The sequence below is a fragment of the Aythya ferina genome (assembly GCF_964211825.1).
Source record: "Aythya ferina genome assembly, chromosome: 16".
Classification (NCBI taxonomy): domain Eukaryota; kingdom Metazoa; phylum Chordata; class Aves; order Anseriformes; family Anatidae; genus Aythya; species Aythya ferina.
The window spans coordinates 8,608,304-8,630,655 of NC_140315.1; the positions used below are offsets into that span (position 1 = coordinate 8,608,304).

The window sequence follows — 22,352 nt, forward strand, 5'->3', positions numbered from 1 at the left end:
CCCCTGAGGGAACAGGAACCACATTTCCCCTGGTGGGTGTGATTTGCTGGAGTGCAGCTGTCAGGGTGGGAGGTGAGCCCCAGGCCCAGCCAGCACCAGCCCAGGTTGTGCTTTCCCACCACGTGTGCCTCGCTGTCCAAGCGTGATGTGTCTCATCCCTCATGGTGCATCACCTGTGGACACACAACCTTCGAGTTAGACAGACATCTGGCTCAGCATTTTGCCCTCTCTAAATGAATCTGTTCTTAATTATTTAAACGGAGCCTGCTTAATTATTTGAAAGACTTCTATTTTTTGAAGCCGTTTTATTTGATCATCAAATAAATATGTTTAAAAAAATTAACAGGCATGACGCAGTGCTTAAACATCACTTGGGGCTTGTTTATCTGTCTTCGTGTTCTGTGCTGGAATGTGTTTGTTGGGGCCCAGCGTACCTCAGTGAGTGTCTGTTAAGGAACACAGGCCTGATTACCAAATAAAGGGACCGAAATTAATGGTACTGGCACGGAAAAAAACAAACAAACAAACAAACAAACAACATGATTGGCAGGACCGCAGCCTGGGCGCCCCAAGGAGCAGAAGGGCGCCCAGGGAGGCGCTCAGGGCTGCACCCGCCGATGACCGCACGCCTCCCCGCCCCGCCTGGCGCTGGGTGGCGGCACCTCGGCGGGCAGCGGCGCCGCCAGGGGGCGGGCGGGCCTGTGGGGACGGGACAGAGGGACAGGGGGACAGGGGGACAGAGGGACAAGGGGCTGAGGGACGGACAGACAGACAGGGGGACAGGGGGGCAGCGAGCAGCGCCCCGCCCTGCCGCCCTCCCGCCGCCCTCCCTCCTCCAGCCGCTCCCTCAGGGCAGCCCCTCCCCTGCCGCCACCCCATTGGCTGCCCCTCTGCGAGCCGCGCTCCCCATTGGCTCTCGGCTCGCGCGGCGGCGCCGCCGATAGGCGGGAGGCAGTGGCTGGGGCGGGGCCAACCCCTCCTCCTTCCCCCCCCCCCACTTCTCCTTCCCCCTCCCGGCCCCATTTCCCGATGCTGCCGCCGGGCGCCTCGGCGGGGCCTGGCCGCCCCGCGCCGCCCGCCGCCCCCGGGGAGCGGCCCCGCGGCCGGGACATGGTGGCCGGCACCGGCACCAGCACCGGCACCGCCCCGCAGAGCCTCCAGCACGGGGAGCGCGAGCAGGAGGCCGAGCCCGAGGGCGGCAGCCGGCGGTGGGGAGCGCAGCACGCCGGGGCCCGGGAGCTGGCCGAGCTCTACTCGCCGGGTGAGGGGGCGCTGAGGGGGCTTGGGGGGGGGCTGTGAGGGGGTTTGGGGGGCTGTGAGGGGATTTTGGGGTTGTCGGGGTTTGGGGGGTGCCGGGGTGGGTGCCCGGGGTGCTGCCCTGCCGGGAGCTGCCTCACGGGAGGCCGGGGAGGGGGCTCCAGCTGGGGTCTGCCTGTCACGTCCTCATTATTATCGCTGTATTATCGGCGTTATTGCTGCTACAAAGCCAGGTGAAGGGGGTCGGTCGCAAAGCAAGGGAACAACCGGAGCCTTCCCTTCAGGATATTCCCTAGGGGCCTTGGGGTGCCCGCAGGAGGGGCGTTGGGGTTTTGGTCGTGGTCTGACAGAGCCCAGCCCAGCAGGTAATTCTCTCAGCCCGTTTGTGAGGAGCAGGGTGTGAGGTTGGCCGTGAGCTGCTTCACGTGTGCAGGCTCAGGCACAGGGAGATGTCGCATTGCTCGGTGCCGTGTGCCTGCGGTTCCCGGCAGGTCGGCCCAGCTCATGTGTTCAGAGTGGTCAATGGGGCAGCAGGAGCTCTGGCTTGCACAGAGCCAAGTAACGATAAGCAAACACGCGTTCGTTAATTCGTCAGTTCTCTAGGCTCTTCAGGGCAAGTCTGTGCCCATTCCGGCTTGTGTTGGTTACATCATCCGTGCCTTGAGAGAAGGAGCAGGGTGACCTTTTCCAGCCGTTGGTAGTGATCGCTTCTCTGTAAAGCCCAGGAATCAGTCACCAATGTAACCTGCTCACTGTGCTCCTGCTCATAAGGAAAAGACTTCCCTCCCCAAGCAACCTGCTGCCCTCACGTTTACCCGCAGACCGAAGTTCCTGGGAAATCTGTGGAGCAGTGAGTGTAGGGGTGTCTAGCAGAAGTGACTTGTGGTAAGCTTTTAGATGTGTGTATTTCTCCTGTCATTACATAAATAACTTATGTAAACAGTGTCAGGACACGTTATGGCGGAAGCATGTGATGGTGAACTACTGAATTCTTGATAACACAGATTACATACAACCACGCAGAGCGAATGTGGCTCTGGAGTACTTCCACAGCCTCTCTGTGTGTGTACTTCCTGAGTTTGGCACCTTATCCCTTCCTGTGGGCCAAACATTTAAGTTTGAGTACTTTTTAAACATGAATTACTGGTCTTCTGGCCTTCAGGCCTTTGACTGCTTCATCTCCCGGTCTGTCCAGAGCCTGAGCTGTTTTTCTGGACTCGGATGTCCTCGGATGGGTGGTCTTGGGATCCCCACGTTCAGAATACGGGCGGTGTTTGAACAGACTGAACTCGTGGGACTTGCTGGTAAGGAGCCCAGCGCTTCCTTGCAGTTAGCTAATTGTTCCGTGAGGACCTACCCATTTAACTCCTCTAATCAGGGTGTGGTTTTCTTAGGCTGGAAGTGAGTGTTAATTAATTCTTCCTTTCATTACCCCAGGGATCTCTTTATAGAATCTCACGCATTGTGACCTGATGCTGTACTGAAATACACTTGTTCTTGTGTCTTACTGTTAGGATTCTCTCCTCTGCCGCTCCAGAGGACATGAGGTTCGGTATTCGTGCCCTTTCTAGAGCAGATCTCTGAACAGTAGGAGTCTTTGTTCAGGCTTCTTTAAAAGCCGCTGCTGTAGGCGCAGCGGGGATGATACCGGTCCTCTTGGATATTCCCAGCCTCCCTTTTGTTCTGTGGTGTGGCGTTTGGAAGGAGAACTGCGAGCAGGCAGTAGGTCAGCGTAGCAGAGCAATGGGTTGGGAGCTCAGCTCCTGAACACGAGGTGCGGCCGTGCCAGGGCGTGCTCTCAGGGTGTGCTCTCAGCCCGTGCCGGCGGCTCGCCTCACGCCCAAGTGGCGCAGTGCGTGCGGTGCTGCAGGGGCAGCAGCAGCAGGAGGCTGCAGGAGCAGCTGCTCGGGGCAGCCACGGGCGAGAGGCGGCTGCACTGGCTGGCCCCGGCAGAAGGCAGAGCCTGACCTGGCTGGGCCGAGGTGGCAGCACAGATCTCACCCTGGGATTTAGCTGTTCACCTTCTGTTTCTGGTGCCTTAATCCACGTGGGTCTCACGTTGACTGGTCTCTTAATCTTAACATCAGTGCCTTGTGAGGATCTAGTGGTGATTAGCAGCAGAAAGCTGCCTCTCCGTCTGAATATTCAAAACGCTACCACATCCTGGTGTCTGTTCTTTTTTTAATCGGCATTAAATTAGGTTATTGTAGAGGTGCTAAGTAGTATGGAGGATTCGTGCCAGTTATTTCTCTCTATGTGTTCAGTGTCTTGTCATGACAGGACAGCTGAGAGGTTGTAGTTTGCTGTCTGAGAGCAGGAAGGCAAAGGCAAGACCGCAGGAGTTGAGGGTTAAATTAAGTAAGCTCCAGAAGTGTGCTTGCAGTGTTAGGAAAGCAATTCTACGGCCACCAAGATACAGGGTGATGCTTTTTGCTGTTAGTACAACAAGGTCTGAGGTTTTGAACATCATGTCCCATAAGGTGATTTAACTGCAGGGCTTCTGAGGCCAGAAGCCCTTGTTCCCAGATTCAGCTGTACCAGCAGCGCTGATATTGAGCACCACGCGAATTTGAAAGATGTGATGCAGAGGAGCTTTATGCCAGCAACCGCAGGGAAAGCAAACTAGGACAATATGAGTTGATGTCTGGTTTGTCACTGTTATTTTGGGCAAGGGCAGAGGGGAAGGGGTTAGCAGTGGCTCAGGGAAGAGGAATGTCACTTGACAAACTACTCACACCTCTGATGAATAATAAGCCTCTGTTTCACTTCCCTGTCAGACCAATGGAGCAGGTCATCCAGGCAGTAGAACAGCTGTCTGTATTATTTCAAACTTCAAAATGTCCTCACAGATAAAAGTAAAACATGCTCTTTTCCTTCTTTTCCAACAGGGAAGAGGCTACAAGAATGGATCTCTGTCATTTTATGCTTCTCTCTGATCTGTTTCAATTTTTACAATCTTCTCTTCTACTTGCGACTGGAACACACGCCCTCCATTATTGTTGGGATATGTAAGTAAAAAGTGCTCGCTTTTGTCAACAAGGCAATATTCTCTCTTGTAATGCTGGAAACAAACATCTCATCTCTTATGCTTCACTTCCTACTGGAACAGGAGGGAGACAGATATGCACACGCAATAGTTCCTGCAAGTGTAAGGGCTCTTCAGAGGGAAAATAGCTGTCAAGGCTGTTGGAAACAACAATCTAATCCACAAAATTAGAAGAACTTCTTGGAAAGCAAAAGTTCAAGAGAAATCTTACAAAAGGTGTCTCAGGCATCAAACAGGCTTGATTTAGAAATAGAGAAATAGGTATTTGTAGCATTATGTTTTCACATCAGGATGTGAATTTTGGCCTTTATCCTGAATGCTGACGTCTTTCCAGCAAGGTAGCTGGAAATTCCAGGTGCAGCTCTCGTGTATTAAATGTGACTCTGGGGGTCTCGTTACTTTGATTGGAAGTGGAGCCAAGCAAGCTCAGTCTCATATCTTTGCCTCAGATGTGTGGAGCTGTTTAAATTGCCTGAATCTTGGCAGCACAGTGCTGGTTCTTCTTGAATGACCCTTCAAGTATAGTGTAAGTTGCAAATGTTCTGCTGCTTCCTTGCAGCGACAGAGGTTATATCTTCATGTGGGATGACAGAAACATCACTGTTCTTTGGCTCTCTGCTCGTGGATCTGTGATTGCTTTTCTTTGAATTTGGAGTTTGGTAACCAAGTTGTTCTTACCAGGACTGATACTTTGATTTAAATCAACTTCCCTCTTTCTGGGTGTTGGTTGGGGTGGGGAAGGGGAAGGAAGAACTTGTTTCTGCATCCAACCACGGACTTTCAGAAGTTATTAGGAAAGCAGTATTGGCTTTTCTGCCTTACTAAAGGAAATGCTTAGCTTAGAATTAGGTGGCTATTAAATGGGTCTCTACAAAGTTCATTACATCAACCAAAGTCTAAACATGCGCAGAACTTGAATGCTCTCTAACACTTGAAGCAAAAAGTACTGGTGTTTCTATGAGCTTCCTGTAATTAGCATAGTAATTAAATGCTTTTGCACAGAAACTTCCTGGAGAGTGAGCAGAAGAGAGGGCAGGGGAAGGGGCTGAGCTGCAGCTGTGGTTATCTGTGGCTGACTTGGTCTGTTGGGGATGTCCGGCCAGCTCCGGGTAGCTGGGTCAGCCTCCTCTAGGTGACAGTGCTCTGGGGGCAGAACTGTCGCCGTCTGTAATGTAACCCTACTCATCTGCTGTCTGTGCCATGTGTATTTTTTTCTAAGTACTGGAAGGCTTTAGGGATTTCCTTGGAAAAGATACAGGGAGATAAACTGTGAGAGAAGCTCTACAAACTGCGTCTGTTGGCTACGTATGTATGGGAGGGAACATCAGAAAAGAATTAAGTTGGGAGTCAGCTCTGCAGCACATACCCTTTGTTATTGTCTGGTTTGGTGTGAGGGGAAGAAGAGAACAGTAACTTAGCACTTCACTGGACTTCCCGTATACCTGTGGTGCATACTGATGGCTATATTAACGTCTACCTTTGGATGTATGCTGCTTACATGTTTTTATATGAAATGTGTCCTTAACTGGAAGGAGAATAAATCCATTAGGGCACCATATAAACTGCCTACAGGTGTTCAGCTTCTGAGCTTTACAATGAAAGCAATTTTTCTATGGACTGTGTGAGGCGTTGCATGTTTCAGAAGTGATAGTTGTTCACTATCACTGTTGTGTATTACTAATGATTAAAAAACACAGCAGATTCAAATATTGAAAGGTGCTGTGAGTTTTTGTCAAAGCTGAGAACTGCTAACACCTGCTGTCTGCTCAAGGTTGCTGGCTTTTACTCGGTTGTAAGGAGCAGCAGTGTCCTCCCACTATGGATTACACCAGCCCTCTTGCATAGCTTAGTCTTGCCTGCTCTGACTGATCAGGTGGAGGTGCTGAGAGGAACAGAGGTGAGCATGGCATGAGAACTGCTCCGTGCTGATGGGGGCAGATGTGGGAGAATCAGTAACGATTGCCAGCCTGGAGTGCGTGCAATCTGTTTGCAACTGGCTTTCATCTCAAAATTAATATTGATAAAAGCTCAAGTTCTCTGATATCCTGTTTACCGGTGTAACTGATAAAGCAGCCAATTCACTGATAATGTTATTTAAGCAGTAGTGAATGATTAAAGCAGCAGAATCTGGATTCTGTGCAAATAAAGCAGTGTGGAAATAACTGATAATATGTACAAAAATGAGTGCAATAAAATAAGGACCGTGCACACTGTTGGTTTTGCTGTCAATGTATTACTTCGTCAGGCGAAGCACGGCTGATGTCTCACTCACAGCGATGATTAGCTTTTATGAAGTTTTGTGAGACTTCTCTGTGCCACGGGTAATATAAAGGAATATTGCCACGGACGCTGTCAGGTGGCTTTCTGCTGAAAGCTTTCCTGATGCTTACGTTAGGATATTGACCTTTGAGTTGGGATCACAGACTAAACCTCCTGCTAATAAAGGAGCTTGAACCAGCTCTGTCTTGAGTTCACATCAGGTCTCTGTCTCTGGAGATTACAGTGATGTGAGAAATCCTGGGTGATCCCTGATCCGAGGCTGGCTCTGATCTGCTACCCTGGCTGTTTGGATGGACTTTCGGAGGCCCGTGTGCTCCTGTGTAAATGCCTCCTTCCCATTCAGAAGCAGGGAGCAGTGTGGACGTCCCGTGTCCCTAACTAGAGGCTGGTATCCTTGGTCCCAATGCCTTTACAAGCACACAGCTGTAACGTGGTTACGCTGTAACTAACTTAATCTGGAGATTGCTGGGACAAAGGTGGTCTGCTCCTCCTCCTGCTGCCTGCCTACAGGCACCCACTTCCTTGTGTGATGAGCGTGGCTTGCTCAGAAGCTCAGGCGACGTGCTGGGACTCCCGTGCTGATCCAGCTGCAGGTGCCCGGTGCAGCAGGCAGGCGCCAGCGCTGGGGTGCTGCTGCCCAGCTCTGGGAGCGGCTGTCTGTGCTGATAAAAGCTCTCGTGGGGGAGAGGAAGAGGAACCCACGTGGTTCTCTCATCTCCTGCCGCTTCAGCAGGCGGGAGGCAGTTCCTTTCCCTTCGCGTGGTCACAGAAGTGTAGGCAGAGGATGGATGACTTTTCTCCTCCGTGTTCAATCCAGTCCCGCCCTATTCTGAATGCCTCCAGCTGCCGAGCAGTGAAAATTCCCCTCTGTGTGCAATCTGGCGGCTGTGCAGACTGGAGCCTGGTGCTCTGGCTGTGCAGATGTGTGTGGTTAACACCAGGGTGGGCCTGGCTGGGTCGGCTGGCTGTGGTGGATGCTAGAGCCCCCCGTTTTCAGCTGTAACCCGACTGTCCCTGCAGCAGGACTGCATCCCAGCGCTACGGCCGAACTGCAGCAGCCTCAGCCGCTTCGATAGAAGCTCAGCAGTGCCAGGAAGGCTGGTGTAGGTGGTCTTTGTGTGTAAGCACCAAAACAAATGAGATTACACTTGAAAGCTCTTACACCTCCAGGCATGTTTGTGGTGTCGAGCATATTACTCAGCACACACAAGGCACGCGATACGTGCTGTGCTGATAGCAGCTAGAGAAAGGTGGGAAGTTGCCGCATGGATTCCCTTCCCTTCTTTCTCATCCTCATGACTTCCTGTAGGGTTTTAAAGCCTTTTTGTTTTTTTTTTTTTTTTTTTTTTGCCACATTGGTTGACTTGCATTTTATCTCCAGACATCTTATGTTCTTAATGGATCTTGTTTAATTGCAGCCCTATGAAAATTAGTTACTAGGCTTGTGTTACCTGTTCATATGCATAAAAGTCCCCCACATATGCTGATACATTTAGGGACATCCTGTGACACAGCACAAGGTAAAATGAGTCATTGCTGACTTGAGGGACAGTAAACTAATTCCTGTAAGGCTTTTATCGCGTTTCATTATTGCAGAAGTTGTGGGCTGGCCAGAGGGCACTTGCAGAAAGAAATCACTTGTTTCGTTTTCAAAACAGAAACCTTTGTCTCAAGCTTGAGCAGCTCTGCTGCAAAGCTGTACCTTGCTCAGCTGCATTGCAGAGCCGAGTGATGACCATGTAATGTGTGAAAGCTCTGGCACAGGGTGGAGGAAAAGCACTCCTAGGCACAGGCACTTCATGAAGTGAGCTGCTTTGCATAAGTATCAGCTGCTTTGATTCCTGCTGCCCTACAGCAGGAGGCAGAACCTTCTGGTACAATCTGATGTTAAGATGAGTTTCCATTTGAAATTTTGATTTAAAAGGTCTTTGAAATTACAGCAGGGAAACCACAGCTAATGAAGGAAAATTCTCTGTTAGGTGCTGGCCTGAGCAAGAGAAGTCCCCTAGGCACCTGCTGTCTTGTCCCATCTCAGTAACTGTACTTGTATGTTCTAAACTGTATCACCGTGTGAAGACAGACCCCACAAGTTGTCACTGAAGAGGTAAATCTTCGATTCAACCACTTGTTGCGTTTCCCCTGCACTGACACCGCCTGTTTGTACCGTACCATCTCCTGTTAACACACAATGCAATGGAGGAACTGAGGAGCTCCAGGGCCTTCCTGCTCCGAAGGATCCTGGGGGCTGTCGGTCTCAGAAGTGGGGTTACGGGGCATACTTGGCCGATGATTTGGCACCAGCTACCTATTCTCCGTGTAGTTTGGTGAGGGATGGACTCCCCCAGCGTGCTAGCAGCCGTTCTCAGCAGGACGGATGGAGGAGGTAACCTCGGGGGGGAGGTGAGCTGTTCCCCTGCTGGGTGCTGGGGACGTGGCCCCATCTGTGCTTCCCTGCTTGTGTGCACAGGACGTGTTACTGCTCTTTCTGTCAGCCACGGGGGCTGAGAGACAAAGGAAGCTGTGTTTGCTCGCTGTGTTGTCAGGGGCTCTCTTAAAGTTGCAGGGACTTCGGCTGGAGGATTTAACAACAGGTCTCAGCGGCCCTGGTTTGCTCCAGATAGTGCCTCTTTCAGCTCAAAACGCTGGCAGTGCCGGAGGGCTGCCCTCATGAAGGAGTGGGCTGTAGGGAATGCTGCCAGGAGTGGCCAGCTCGGTGAGTGCAGACCTCGAACACAAGCGGCGTTATCACTGCTCACGTCCCCAGCCAGGCCAACGTGTAGGTGTTGGGTCTCCCGGGGGTGCGGGCTCCTGTACACAGAGCTGCCTGGTGCTCCTGAGAGCTGAGCGCACCCAGGTGGTTCCTGGGGGACTGTTAAGTGGGGGAAAGCAGAGAATTGGCTTGGTCATTCATACTAATGAAAGTATTGTTTGGGTTTTTTTTAGCGAGAGGAAATTTTGCTCTTGATTTTCATTTAGTAGCCATTTATTCTGTTCTCTTCATTTTCTTCTGGAATGGCGTAATTGCTTTTTTCTTTTTTTTTTTCTGAGCATGTGTCACCCACAATGGAGGTACTTGTTTAAAAACCTAGCACTCAGGTAAAGTTGGCAGGATTTTGTTTAAATGTGCCAGCTGTTCTGCAAACTCTTTGTCAGCTGGAGAAACAGTAGGAATAGCTTGCTGAGCACTAACAGGCTGAGGGTAAAGACAAAAATAAAACCGGGCCGTTCCTGCTATTGAGTTTATCGGATAGTGACTGTAGCCAAGTCGTGCCTCTGGTGGATGAGCATTTGCTCCAGGATCTGCTGATGCTTGCCTTCAGGACGGGCAGTACCCGGGTTCCTTGGGGCTCTCCTTTTGCAGGTAGCTTCTGGCAGCACCACAGGCTGTGCGGGTCCTGCCCCTGAGGCTCACGTTTGGGTCCCTGTCGGCTGGAGGTGAGGTGAGGGATGTGCCTGTGCTCCCAGCAGTGATGCTGGGGGCAGTGAGCTCACTGAGCAGGCAGTACCTGGGAGAAATGTTTTTTGTGTTAACATCCTTGCACAGTAAGGTTGTGTGACAGGCTGGGCTTTTCCTAGTCCCTGCAGTGTGCATATCACAGACAGCGTTATTTGAAAATCCAGCTAAAATGTAACACAACTGTTATCTGTAGGTGGGTCTTTAGACCCTTCCTTTATTTCATAGTTGAGCTGTTCTCTGCTCCCTCACACCGATAGCTGTGCGTCTAACGGAATGGTTCTCCTATGACTTAACCAAAGCAATTACCTCTTCTCCTCTGGGCTGCCGTGCTCTGTGCTTGCCCACATGTCAGGGATTTTCTTAGTGCCCTAACTTGCCATGGGATCAAACCCCTGCCTGCTCTGTGATAGCAGTGACTGCACTGCAGTAAAGCACTGACAGTGGGTGCACATGATAGCAGTTTTATTTTTATAAGCATACATGTAACAAGTGGCTGATACTGCAGCATCTTGGTGTCCAGAAATCCCAAGATTTCTCTGTGGAGTTGGCCGCTCTGCCCTGGCTCAAGCGCTGTACTGTTCAACTACTTCCTAGTCACTGATTCCAAATGACTGTGCTTACTGATGTTTTATGTGACACTACTGTATAACTCTTTGTTGCAAACGTGCAGAATGGCTGATCTGCTGACACCTGGTGCCTGAAACATGCAGCTCTCACTGGGCTTCCTTCTACCCTGCGAGCAGCCAGGCTGCAGGACGTGGGCTGCTCAGAAGAGATGCCCCTGTTGAGGTGGAAGCTCTCAGCCGTTAGGTTGGTGCTCCAGGAAGAGGAGGAGCAGGAGCTCTTCTGTGACGTGAGCTCCTGCACGTTGTGTGGTTTCTGAACCAACCGCAAGCAGCAGCGAAAACTCCTGCTCTCAATTCCACACCTGGGTCAGCTGCACTTCAGCCCTGCCACGCTGTGCCAGCAGGTGCTGGGGCTGCTGTCTGAGTGCTTCTGCAGCTTCTGGCAGGTCCCCGTGGGGGTCAGGTGTGGGGCTGGGATCCTCAGCAGAGCCCCGAGGGTGCTGCTGTGCCTGTGCCAAGGGTCACAGGTACAGCATGGCTGGAGGAGAGCGGCCATCCTAGTACCTGCGTGCATCACTCCCAAAATGTCTGCAGCTGACACAAGCTTACTTGTATGCCTTTGCTCTCTCTCAGTGTAGGCCTCTCTCTGTTCTACTGATTCAGCAGTCTGCTTGCACAGCCAAGAAATCCTGGTGTTCTCAGCGTGTCCTGCAGCCCACTTAAGTGCAGTGCCTTCTGTGTTTTCAGCATAGCTGCTGCTTCAGCAAGAAACCAGAGCTGGGCTGCTCCTCCGCGCCCCTGCCCAGCAGGTGGGAGTAAAGGAAGCGGTGTGCACAGAGCAGTTCTGTCACAGATCCTGCTTCTAGGAGCGTGTGAATCCACTGGCTGCAGTTCATATACGTACACTGTCAATAGCCTCTCTTCCTGACCTTATGATTAATTTATAACTCATGTTCAGGGTTGTCAGGCTATTGTACCTCACCCTCCCGAACCTGATGGCAGAGCATCAAGATCTGTACCACACTAGAGAAGTAACTGGACACCTGAACCTTGATTTTTTTCCCCTCATTTTTAACTTGGGGACAGTGCTGGGTGATGAGAATATTGAGACTAATTCCTTGCAGACAGGATGCAGTGTTACAGTGCTTGCCATGTATAACCTGTGGTATAGTCTCTGCTCCCTTTTTACATCTCTTCACACATGACTGCTGAAGAAGCAGCAAGCCCCTCCACGGTACGGCTGCAATACGGCTTGTGGTGGTTAGCTTTTCCAGGCTGCCATAGTGTAATGCACTGCTGCAGGCACCCTTCATTCTTTCCTCTGAGCTTTTAGCAGTTCACAACAAAGTAAGATGAAATGTCTATTGAACTGTCAGTATTTTGTCTCCACTCTTGTTGTTCCTCCTGCTGTTATTGCAGACTCTGAGGATAACGTGTGCTGGAGGCGCTGTGGGTTAACCGGGTGATTAGCTCAGCAAGAATGGTATTTGAGTTGTTGTAAAGCAGAGTGCTGCTTAGATATCTTCCCCCTGAATCAAGGCTATTTGCTCTTTCAGCTGCTAGATGCAGATCCAAAAGCTATTGTGCTCCACCCTGTCTCGCTGTAGCCTACCTGTGTGGTCTGAAATAAACCAAGCATACAGAATGTGCTGGTTCAGAAAACTAAGCTGTGTGCACCACAGTAAGGTGAGACAGAAAAATACCTTCTGTATACAGAAAGTGTCTCCTACTGTATTGAAGAGTTTGGGCCAATGGGATTGAATCCGGATGGATTCAGCAGTGAGGATCTAATTTCAACATGGAAGGAAATCGTTTGGGTGTAGCAGGTGCCACAACAGTTGATCCTGATGTTTTTCTTCATTTTTAAAAAAATGACAGGGGTGGCAAAAGGCATGTAGAAGCGAGGAATTAGCTAAGCAAAAGGTAACCACGAGGAGGGGTACATCTGTACTGCATGCACTGTAGGAAACTGCTGTGTCCTGAAGCTTAAGAGCACTTGATCAATAGTAACAGAACAGCCTGGTCCTCATCTGTGCTCTGAAAAAATGCCTGCTCTTTAGCAATCCTGCTGATGTTAAAGAACCTCACCAAGCTGGGCTCTGGAGGCAGCTGACCTCAGTGCCCTGATGGAGCAGGAGGGTCAGGTGAAGCCCAGACTGTGGCCAATGTAAATAAGCTGTGGGGCTTCAGGGAAAGATGCACATCAGTGGGTTTTTCTCAGATTGTTTTGAGTTGGTGAGAGGGGGGGGAGTAACAGGATGCCCTGCAGTCAGAGCAAGGTGAGCCGGTATGCCAACTCCTGATTTGGATTACAAGTGAGTTGGAAGTGCTCTGCCACCTGCATAGCAGGCAGAGGTGTACCTGCCCATTGCAGAAAGCCTCAGTCCTGTAATTGAGAAGCTGTGCTGGGAAAAGTCTGCAGAGAACCAAATGCTGGCCGGTGGAGGAGAAAGCCAGGAGCTCTGCTAGCTTCACAGCCCTCTGAAGAAGAGTTGGTAATGCAGTGGGAGCAAAACAAGCCTCCTGCATGGCACCTGGCCTTGCAGCTCCCTGCTGCTGCTGCTGCAAAGGCTGCTACAATGGGTGACCTCCCGAAACACCCTGGCTCTTGTAAACATCACTGGGGGGAACTGCAGAACGGCATTCCAGCCCTTCTGAGGTGGCCCTGTGACTACCTTGGTTTATGTGGATGGCTGTGGGCAGTTATCAGGCTTCTGGGAAGTGAACTGCGAGGCGTGCCAACTGTAAATGAATGTGCCTTGTGCTCTGAGTCAAAGGCAGTAGGGCATTGCTAGCTAAGCTGCTTTGAACACACCATCGTTGTGGTTCTGTTGCTGTGACTCATTTAACAAATGACTGCAAGTTCTGTGTGTAGCACTTGAATTGGCATGAGGTTTGTTTGATATCTGGGGAATTTGCACTGGGGTCAGACAGTATCAATTCCCAGGTGTGTATATAAAGGATTTGACTTCTAACCAGTAGCTGTGCTGAAATCTGGGTAGTGTTTCTGCTGTTTGCTTTTTGTAACCAGAGCTGCAGGTAAGAGGTGTGTGCTGCCTCGCCCTCTGAGAGTGTTAGTGCTGACCCCACAGGGAATCACCAGGTGGGCAGTGAACAGCCAGCTCTTGCTGTTCATGTGCTAACCTGAAAGGACAGCACTGCAGTGAAAAAGGATCCTGATTCGTAATCTGGTTGTTCTGCAAATGTGGGCCCCATTCAGGCAGTTAATCTCTATCCAAACCTTCTCGGAGCAAGACGTGCAGGCTCACGGTGCTGCCTCTGGATGCCTGTGTTCTTTAGAGGGCAGCATCTGATCATCTTCAGTCCCCCAGGCATGGAGGTCCCAGGGCAGTGTCACTCTCTGTGCTGTGTTGCCTTGTTCCCCCAGCCTCCCCATTAAAAGTAAGGGCATCTTCTCTGAATATTCTTCCTCAAAAGTGCAGTGAGCCTGGCAGGAGGGCTGATGCAGGAGGGCATCTCAAACTGTGCTGGAGGCTTTGTAGCTCCAGGTCTTGGGAACCTGATGGTAGGGTTTCTTCTACAGATGAAGAATGATAGGGTGCCTGTTAAACACCATCCAGCAGATCGGTGACTGACCAGGAAATGTACTGCTGTTCTGATCAAATAGCATCTACTATCCTTACTCCTAAAGGTCAGTGTTACTCAGACACTTGGGTGAGAGATTATCCAGAACAGGAAGGCAAAAATGTGACTTTGTTTGCCAGAACTGAAAATCTCCTTTACTTGACCACAGTTCTAAAGTTCTCGTGGTTGGCATCTAGAAAAACCTTGTTGCAGCAACCTCTGTTGGATGGTGTATCTGAGTTCGTATGGACACATCACAAGTGTAGGCTGCCCTTGCACAGAATCGTCAGTTTGGATTCCAGGGTCTCTGCCTGTAGCATTGCGAGTGATACGATCACAGTGTTGTATGACATTGCAGTCTTATTTAGTCAACAGTCTTGCTGTACCAAGGAGTGGTTTCTTAATTGGTGCTTATGTAGAATTACTGGAGTTCAGTGTTCCTTGCTTACAGACGTAAGGGACCCAGGGAGAGGAAGGGTCTGCAGATAGAAATATCTCTTGGGGTAGCTTTAACAGATGTTCTGTGGCCAAGTAATCCGTTAAACACCATGAAAGAAGATGGGCATGTCCAGGGAGAAGGTGCGTCTAAAATAAGATCTAAGTGACTCAATTTAATTTTTAGTATTTTGTGTACCAGCAATTGCAAAGATTTCCGAGCTGTTCCGTAGAGGAGTGGTCAAATACAAAGTCTTGGTGTAGCTATAGTGAAGATAGTGTCCAAATAGTGTCTCGTTAACCATTACTGCTAGCTGGCTGATCCTAGTCAGATAAAAGTTTACAGCCACATGAGATCTGCCCAAAGTTAGAGGTAGGTAAGCAAATAAACTTCTAAAATGAATAGAAAATGTGAATGCTAGTGAAAAATGCTTTTGTGTATCTAACTGTATGTGTTTCTTCATTCAAGTTGCAGGAGTTATTACTGCTGACTTCCTATCAGGATTATTTCACTGGGGAGCAGATACCTGGGGATCTGTGGAGCTACCAATAGTCGGAAAGGTTTGAGATTCTTATCCTTAAGCTTGAAAAAAAATTAATGACATGCTTTTCTGAAACTCTTCTAGTGTACTCAGCTGTTAGACAGGTACTTTTCTTGTAGTCTTGCCAGTGTAACCAGCTCTTCCACCCAGTACCCTCCTCCTCTTAAGTGGCACTTGGTACAGTGCTCCCAGGGCTGTGTTTACACTTGACCTAGGTGACATGTGCAAGGTGACACTGTTCTGTTTATCGCCCCGATTAGGGTTTGCACACAGTTTTGCAATACCAGTGTTCACAGGCCTTCCCGACAGACGGTGGGCACAGCCAGTTACACACCAGCGTAGAAACCTCACTAGAGACAAGACTTGTGTAGAGCTTCCGAAAGGCTAATAAATGCCAAGAAGTGTGGAATTTACCTGGCCTGCTTCATCGGGAGTCTATTCCTGGAGCTAAATTCTCTAAAACCTCTGAAAATACAAAGAAGCTTTAGCAAGAAACTTTCTAGTTCTGTGTGCACCTGCACCTTGTTGTGAATGTAATAGTGTTAGAATGGTGATGACTGAATATTGAGATTTGAGGTGTATTATACATCTGTGGCTACAAATGCTGGATGCTTAGATGAGATTGCACTGACTTCTATAATAAGCTGCAATCTGTTTGTTTTTTTTTTTAATAAATTTCTTTATAGCTACTATTAATTACTCCTCACAGTGCAATATTAGAAGGATCTCTGTTTTCAAAAAATATGTGGGATATTTCTTGTAATTATCCAGAAATGAATGAACCAGCTCAGCAAAATTAAGCCTGTTGGGTTTAGGTTTATTTTTATTTACCTTCAGTAGATTTGGTAGTCCTTGAATGTCTGTATCTGTGGACCATAGTTCAAGGGGGAAAAAAAAAGGCACTACAGGAAGCTATGCACTAAATAAACAACAGAGTTCAGCCCGCTCAGGATACCTTTGCGTAGACTGTACATGATGCATGTGTTGAAGGCAAATAACTACGCATACTTCACTGTCCCTTGCCTACTTAACAGATTTGCTCTTTCCTCTCTGAGATTGTATAATTCCGGTGCTATTTCTAGTTTTTCTATTTTTCTTTCCAATGATAACTCCTGAGTTACAGTGTCATGTTTATCAATTTGTTTTCTCAGGCTTTCATTAGACCCTTCAGAGAACATCATATTGACCCTACAGCAATTACCAGGCATGATTTCATAGAGACTAACGGAGACAACTGCTTTATGACGCTAGTCCCATTGGCAAACATGGCATACAAATTTGTTTCTTTTTCCCCAGGTAAGCTGTTACTCATAACTTCTGTGAATTTAGGATTTTTTGATATATAAATGAGCAGTTCTTAATATGAGGATAAAAGAAGCCAATGTATGGGAAATGACTAGTACTAGCTCTTGGAAGCGTGATGCTCCCTGGTGGAGGGAAGGGAAATTTTTTCTTGAAAGGGGAGCAAACTGTTTCTTCCAGCCCAGCAGTGAGTCTGGCTGAGGAATCTTTTAAGGAAGCATTAGAAGTAAATGTACTTTCTACAAAAGGAATCAAACTGCACACAAGGAAATTCATTGTTCTAAACATTATAAAAATGCTTCATCTGTGCATAAATAACTTTATTTGCACACTAGAAGGGCAAGAATTAAAGGGTGAATTTAAATGTATGGATAGGAAATTCAGACTTTAGGTTCCTGTTTATGGTGAGTTGGCAGATGTTGGCGCATCCTGGTCTGTCTTGTGACATTCTGAAGTTGCTTATGGTGCACTGCTCTTGTGACACTAGTGCTAAAGCAACTTCGTTGAGGCCCTTGTTAGTTCCTGTAGCAGCAGCCAGGTCTTGGCAAAATGTATTTTTTTTGTTGTTGTTGTTGTTTTTTTTTTTGTTTTTGTTTTTTTTTAGTAGAAATTCACATTTTTGTAAGAAGTACTTAAAGATATAAACCTTGTTTTGCAGAAGCATTATATGAAACATGTCCTTGGGAGTGTTATGTCTTTGCCCTCATCATCTTCATCACCATGACGAACCAGATTCACAAGTGGTCTCACACATACTTTGGTCTTCCACGCTGGGTCATATTTCTACAGGACTGGCATATTATCCTGCCACGGAAACACCACAGGATCCACCATGTGTCGCCTCATGAGACGTACTTCTGCATTACAACTGGTACTGTCATCAGGTTCATAGCTGCTCTTATAGTCTAGTACCATTCACCTGGCAAGATGTAATTTAGTGACAGTCTATTAAATACAGAAAGACATTGAGACATTGTGAAGTTAACTGTACTCTTAAGTTTTGCTAAAGTTATATAAAGCTGTAGTTTTTGCATTAAAAACGTGTGAGGAAAATTCATAATTAGGCACAGGGTAACTTTCAGTGGGGTAGGCAGTGGTACTGAGGTCTAATTGCTTACTATCTTGGGAATCTTATGCTAGCGATGCATTTTGCTCATAAAAGTGTTAAAGCAGGTGGTGGGCCTTCTTACACAAGGAGCATCGTAGCACCTGCAAGTGTGGCTTACCTTGAATGCTTGCTTCTGAGGCAAAGCTTCTGGACTTCTAGCATTCATTCATTGTGATTTGGGGCAGAGGAGAAGATAGACTTGAAGAGGATAAGACAGACTTGGAGGAAACCGGCTTTAGGTTCTTCTTATGTCTATACTCCATTTTACACCCACTGTACAGGCTGGGGTACTCAGTCACCAGTGTTGCACAATCCTGAATAAGTTATCAAGTTAATTGAATGACTCGATATAAGCTGCTCTGGTTCTAGATTCTATCATTGGCTTTGGCAAAGAGTTTGTCAGTTCTGAAATCTCTACCAAGAAACCAATCTAGTTCTTACGGCCAGAATGTCATGTAAAAGCATTGTACAATTAAGTCTGACTTGACAGATCATGGCAAAAATCTTGTCACTGTAAGAGCTTTTATTCAGTTCTCCTGTTTTGAAGTGGTCCAGGTAGAACACTGCAAGTTGATGCTTGACCATTTAGTGTTATTCTTTAGTTGCTTTTGTGTTCTTACCTACAAAAAGTTCTTCTGTTCAGTCAGTGCTTTCTGCAAGTGTTCATACCATGCTGATCTGCCATAAGATGGCACGACAGGTTGTATGCTTGCAGTCTTCCAGTGGAGCAGTGTGTCTGCAGCCCTAGTTCTTCTAGGGCAGAAGCGAGGGAGAGGACAAATATGCAAGCATGTGCTATTTAAAATCGTGTCTTTGCTTCATAAAACATGGCCATTAACTGTAATGCACCTGTTAGTGGCTAAGTGCAGAGCACATATAAGAAAAGACTGCCAAGCCCAACGAGTGTCAGAGCTGACCTGTGCATGTAAAGGTCTGCCACTGCGCCACTGCCAGGGAAGGGGTCAGGTAACAGAACTCTTTGGTGATCCGACTGCTAAAGCCTTTGGACTGCCTCCCATTTTTAGACACTGGGAAGAAGGAGCCTGCACCTTGAGGGTCTGTGCCTGTGCTAATGAGAATTACATGAAACGACTTCCTAAAAGGCATCAGCATAGAGTGAGTTGAGCGGGGCTGCAGTAACACGTGCACAAGGAAAAGTCATATCCAGCTACAGGAGGTGGCTGAAAACAGCACCCGTTCCGATGGATCGTTAAGGCTATAATTATGTCTGGTTGGGAAGGATAGCTGTATAGAAATAGGTTGCTTTTCAGCAGTGGATATCCTGAATGTTCTTTCATTTTAGTGTTTATCAGATAAGTGCGTAGCCCAAGGCTTCAGCAAGACGCGCATTCCTTCTGCTGCCCTTGTCCCTGCTGCACGAGTGCTGCTTGGGTCTGGCAGAGCTGGTTCTGCAGCAGCTTTTCTGTGTCCCAAACTGGCTCATAGTACCCTGCACTTGAGCTATCTATCCTCTAGCGTGAACTGCCACTGCTAGCTTACTGTTTCCATTGTGGTAACAAAAGCTCCTTCATTCCTGCCTTGCCTTTGCTTTTTTCTTTTTTCCAGGACCGTATATGAAATAAAGTATAATGTGTGTATTTACAGAGCAGCTCTGTAAGGGTGGGATAACAGAACCCAATGCATATCCATTTCTTCCTGGCTGTAGAGAAATGTCTACAGGAGAATAATACTTCCCAGTGCTGATTTTTTTTTTGTAGCCATTGCAATATTTAATAAGAGGCCTAAAGTTACTATAATAATACATTGTAATAAAACCCTGTGAAGTTGCTTCTTTGTGCACTCTGCAGCCAATTATTTGTGGTTAGGTTGGCTTCAAAACACAGTATCAGAAAAGTGAGTTAGCTAATGTACTAATTAATATCCCAAAAGTGAGATGTAAAGCCCTTCTGAATTCAGCATGAGGCCTATTAAGCCTGTATGACTTCCAGGCTTCCAGTCTGTATAACAAAACACTTCTACAGAGCATTCAAAATATGCTAAATTTGTAGGCTAGGAGAGGTACATTTAAACTCTTGCTGCATGGAATGGAGGATGATGTTTACTGTTATTTTTACATAAAATGGTAGAAACTGGTCCCGTATCAACTGTTAACAGAGGCTGTTACAGGGAAGCAGAAGTGGTAGCTGAGCTGCACGCTTTCAGGTGTGTGCTGCTAGCAGGGCTGCCCTCTTAATCCAGGAAACAACCACCTTCAGTGTCATTAAGTGCAGCATGGTACTACAGCAAGACCTCCCCATCACAGGCTTCATTAGCAATCACTTACGCAGACTTAAAAAGTACTGTGCCCTCTCTTGGTAAAACTAAAGTATGAAAATTTTAAAATAGAAAACTGATATTGGAACTGTCAAAACTTGAGGTTTTATTTAAGGAAGAAGTTGGTTTACTTCACTGAGCCTTATTGTTTAGGTTGCAAACTGCAACCTCAGTTTTTCTAGGAAGTGTAGCATTGATAATGTACTTCAGTACTATGTTGTGCACTTTTTTTCCTGCTGTACTAGTTAATGAGAAACATGGGGAAAAGCCAAGCTGACTTTGGTGATTGGGGGGAGGAATAGCTAAAATTGTTGAGTTGTTCTTTTGTTTGAATTTCAACACTAAATCTAAGGTGCTACTGATATAACTGTCTTGTTTGTAACACATCCCTTCAACTTGGTTTCTTCTCTGACAGCTGTTCAATGGCTGTAGAGTAGTCCCCTTAACTAGTCACATTTCTGTTGTGTTTAAAATAAAGAATATTAAATATTGCAATACATTGAACTTTGGATGCTATGATGAACTAATCTTTTTTTCCCTTTGATATCATTTAGGTTGGCTGAACTATCCGTTAGAGAAGATAGGATTCTGGAGATGTTTGGAGAACATTATCCAAGGACTTACGGGGGAGAAGCCAAGAGCAGATGACATGAAATGGGCTCAGAAAATTAAATAACTTTTGCCAGCCTTCTGCAGTCCTTATCTTTGTTGCCAATGTTTTTTGTTTTTTGTTTTTTTTTAAAAAGCCATCAGCCAAACTCAAGACCTGCAAAGAAATAAGACTCTAAAGCACAAACTAAAAAGTGCTAACAGACTGTAATTAAAAGAACTAATTCTTAAAACAATACTTGAAATGAAGATGATTACTCTTACTGAGCACCTTTGTTTAGCCATGTCGCTTACATCTTAGAAAATACTTCATCACTGTATTTCATAAAGCTGTCAGGCAAGCCAGAAGGCAAGACAGTCACTCCATTGGTACGTGGTGGCATTGTAAACGTGTTGTATCAACATTATTTAACACTTCAGAAATAGCTTGTTGCCTAAGACCTATGGGAGAATGGTGACAACAGTTTGTCACTTCACGTTTGAGTCCAAATACACTGCATGAAAACAGTGTGTCAGTACTGGAAGCCTATAAAACCATCACTGTTCAATGCACTTAGTGTTTGGCAACCTTATAGTTTCATCTTCACTAGTAAGTAAAACTAACTGATGTAATGTGGAACAGACTTTGAGAATCCCATTCCACCAGTGGGCCACGAATCCTCAAGTGTCTTCAGTTTCCCTTAATGTAAAATTATTCTACTCTCTACGTGGAATTGAGCAAACCGTTTCTGCATAAGCCTTCAACTGTACCTTAAGAAGCCTCTGCAGAGGGGGAGGGCACCCAGTACAACACTTGCTCGCATTTGTTTGTGTGGAGTGCTCACTGATGAGCTTTCTATTAAGTGTTTCCTACCCTGACAATAAATGTTTAAAATAGTTATAGCATTGGGCACATTGCAAATAGCTGTATTCAAGAGCTCAAGGTATCAAACTTGTAATGTTAGAAGGGAAATGTCAATGACTGGTGTTTTGTTCTTTTTTTTTTTTTTTTTTTTAAGGTGCTTGCTTGTTTCTGTAAATAATATAAAGCCTTAATCTCTTCTGGTGTAATGGAATAATATTTTAATGTGATGTTTGAATGTATATAATATATTTATAACAAAGCAGTTGGATAATACTAATCATGTCTGTCTTGTTGCTCTTCATTCATATATTCTCGATGTTTAATACAAAATCTTGTTGCTATTCCAGGCAGCTGAATATTTTTCAGCCTGCTAGGTCTTGTTTAGGTTGACGTGGTTATTTCTTCAGTTCAGTAGGACCTTGACCCTATGCTTCTCCAGACTTCAGCACCTTTCCAGAAGTGCAACTAACTGCAACAGCATTGGATGACAAGGAAGAGCTCTGCTGCATTGGGGGGGGGAAATGTTCCCTTAGGAAATTCTGAAGCGTTTACATCCAAACATCCAATAGACACTTAAGTGGATGTAATTTGCATCTTGTTTCCTTTCTAAATGAAAGCGTAATGAAGGTCAAGCCTAAGACTAGTTGTAAACTATTACATTCAAACTGTACTTCCTTGAAGTGCCTGGTATAGAAGGGTTTAAGTTCTAGGTTCAGAATAACCTTGTTCTCAGTTTTTAAATATCTGTTTCCAATGATGGATCACGTTTTAAAGGGTTGGGACTTGGCACCTCTCCTTCAGTTGAGTCTGCTCAATACTGATGGGCCTGAGCTGGCTTCTACAAATTAAAATTGCAGTTGGCACCGTGGTTACCAAGTGTTTAATATGTTTAATGATTCAGACCCTTAGGGAGAACTTTTTACCATTCCATGAAAATGTCTCCAGTTACCATAGTCAATATTGTGCATCCACCTACATTGGACAGTAAAGAATGCTTCTACTTTAGTAAGCATTTAGCTGTACACCTGTACCATTATGAGGCCAAGC

At 46.9% G+C, this 22,352-nt stretch overlaps 1 protein-coding gene across 2 annotated transcripts; it reads left to right on the forward strand.

The window, feature by feature from the left end:
• Positions 1-1,014: 1,014 nt before the first annotated feature.
• Positions 1,015-21,582, forward strand: PEDS1 (plasmanylethanolamine desaturase 1). Of its 2 annotated transcripts, XM_084537611.1 has the most exons (6): positions 1,015-1,261; positions 4,146-4,265; positions 15,096-15,187; positions 16,320-16,464; positions 17,129-17,341; positions 20,407-21,582. In XM_084537611.1, the coding sequence occupies exons 1-6, from the start codon at positions 1,030-1,032 to the stop codon at positions 20,526-20,528; spliced, it is 924 nt and encodes a 307-aa protein (XP_084393737.1). In that variant the 5' UTR covers positions 1,015-1,029; the 3' UTR covers positions 20,529-21,582. The 2 variants fall into 2 exon arrangements, with proteins under 2 accessions (XP_084393737.1, XP_084393738.1); XM_084537612.1 differs by lacking the exon at positions 4,146-4,265.
• The last annotated feature ends 770 nt before the right edge of the window (positions 21,583-22,352 follow it).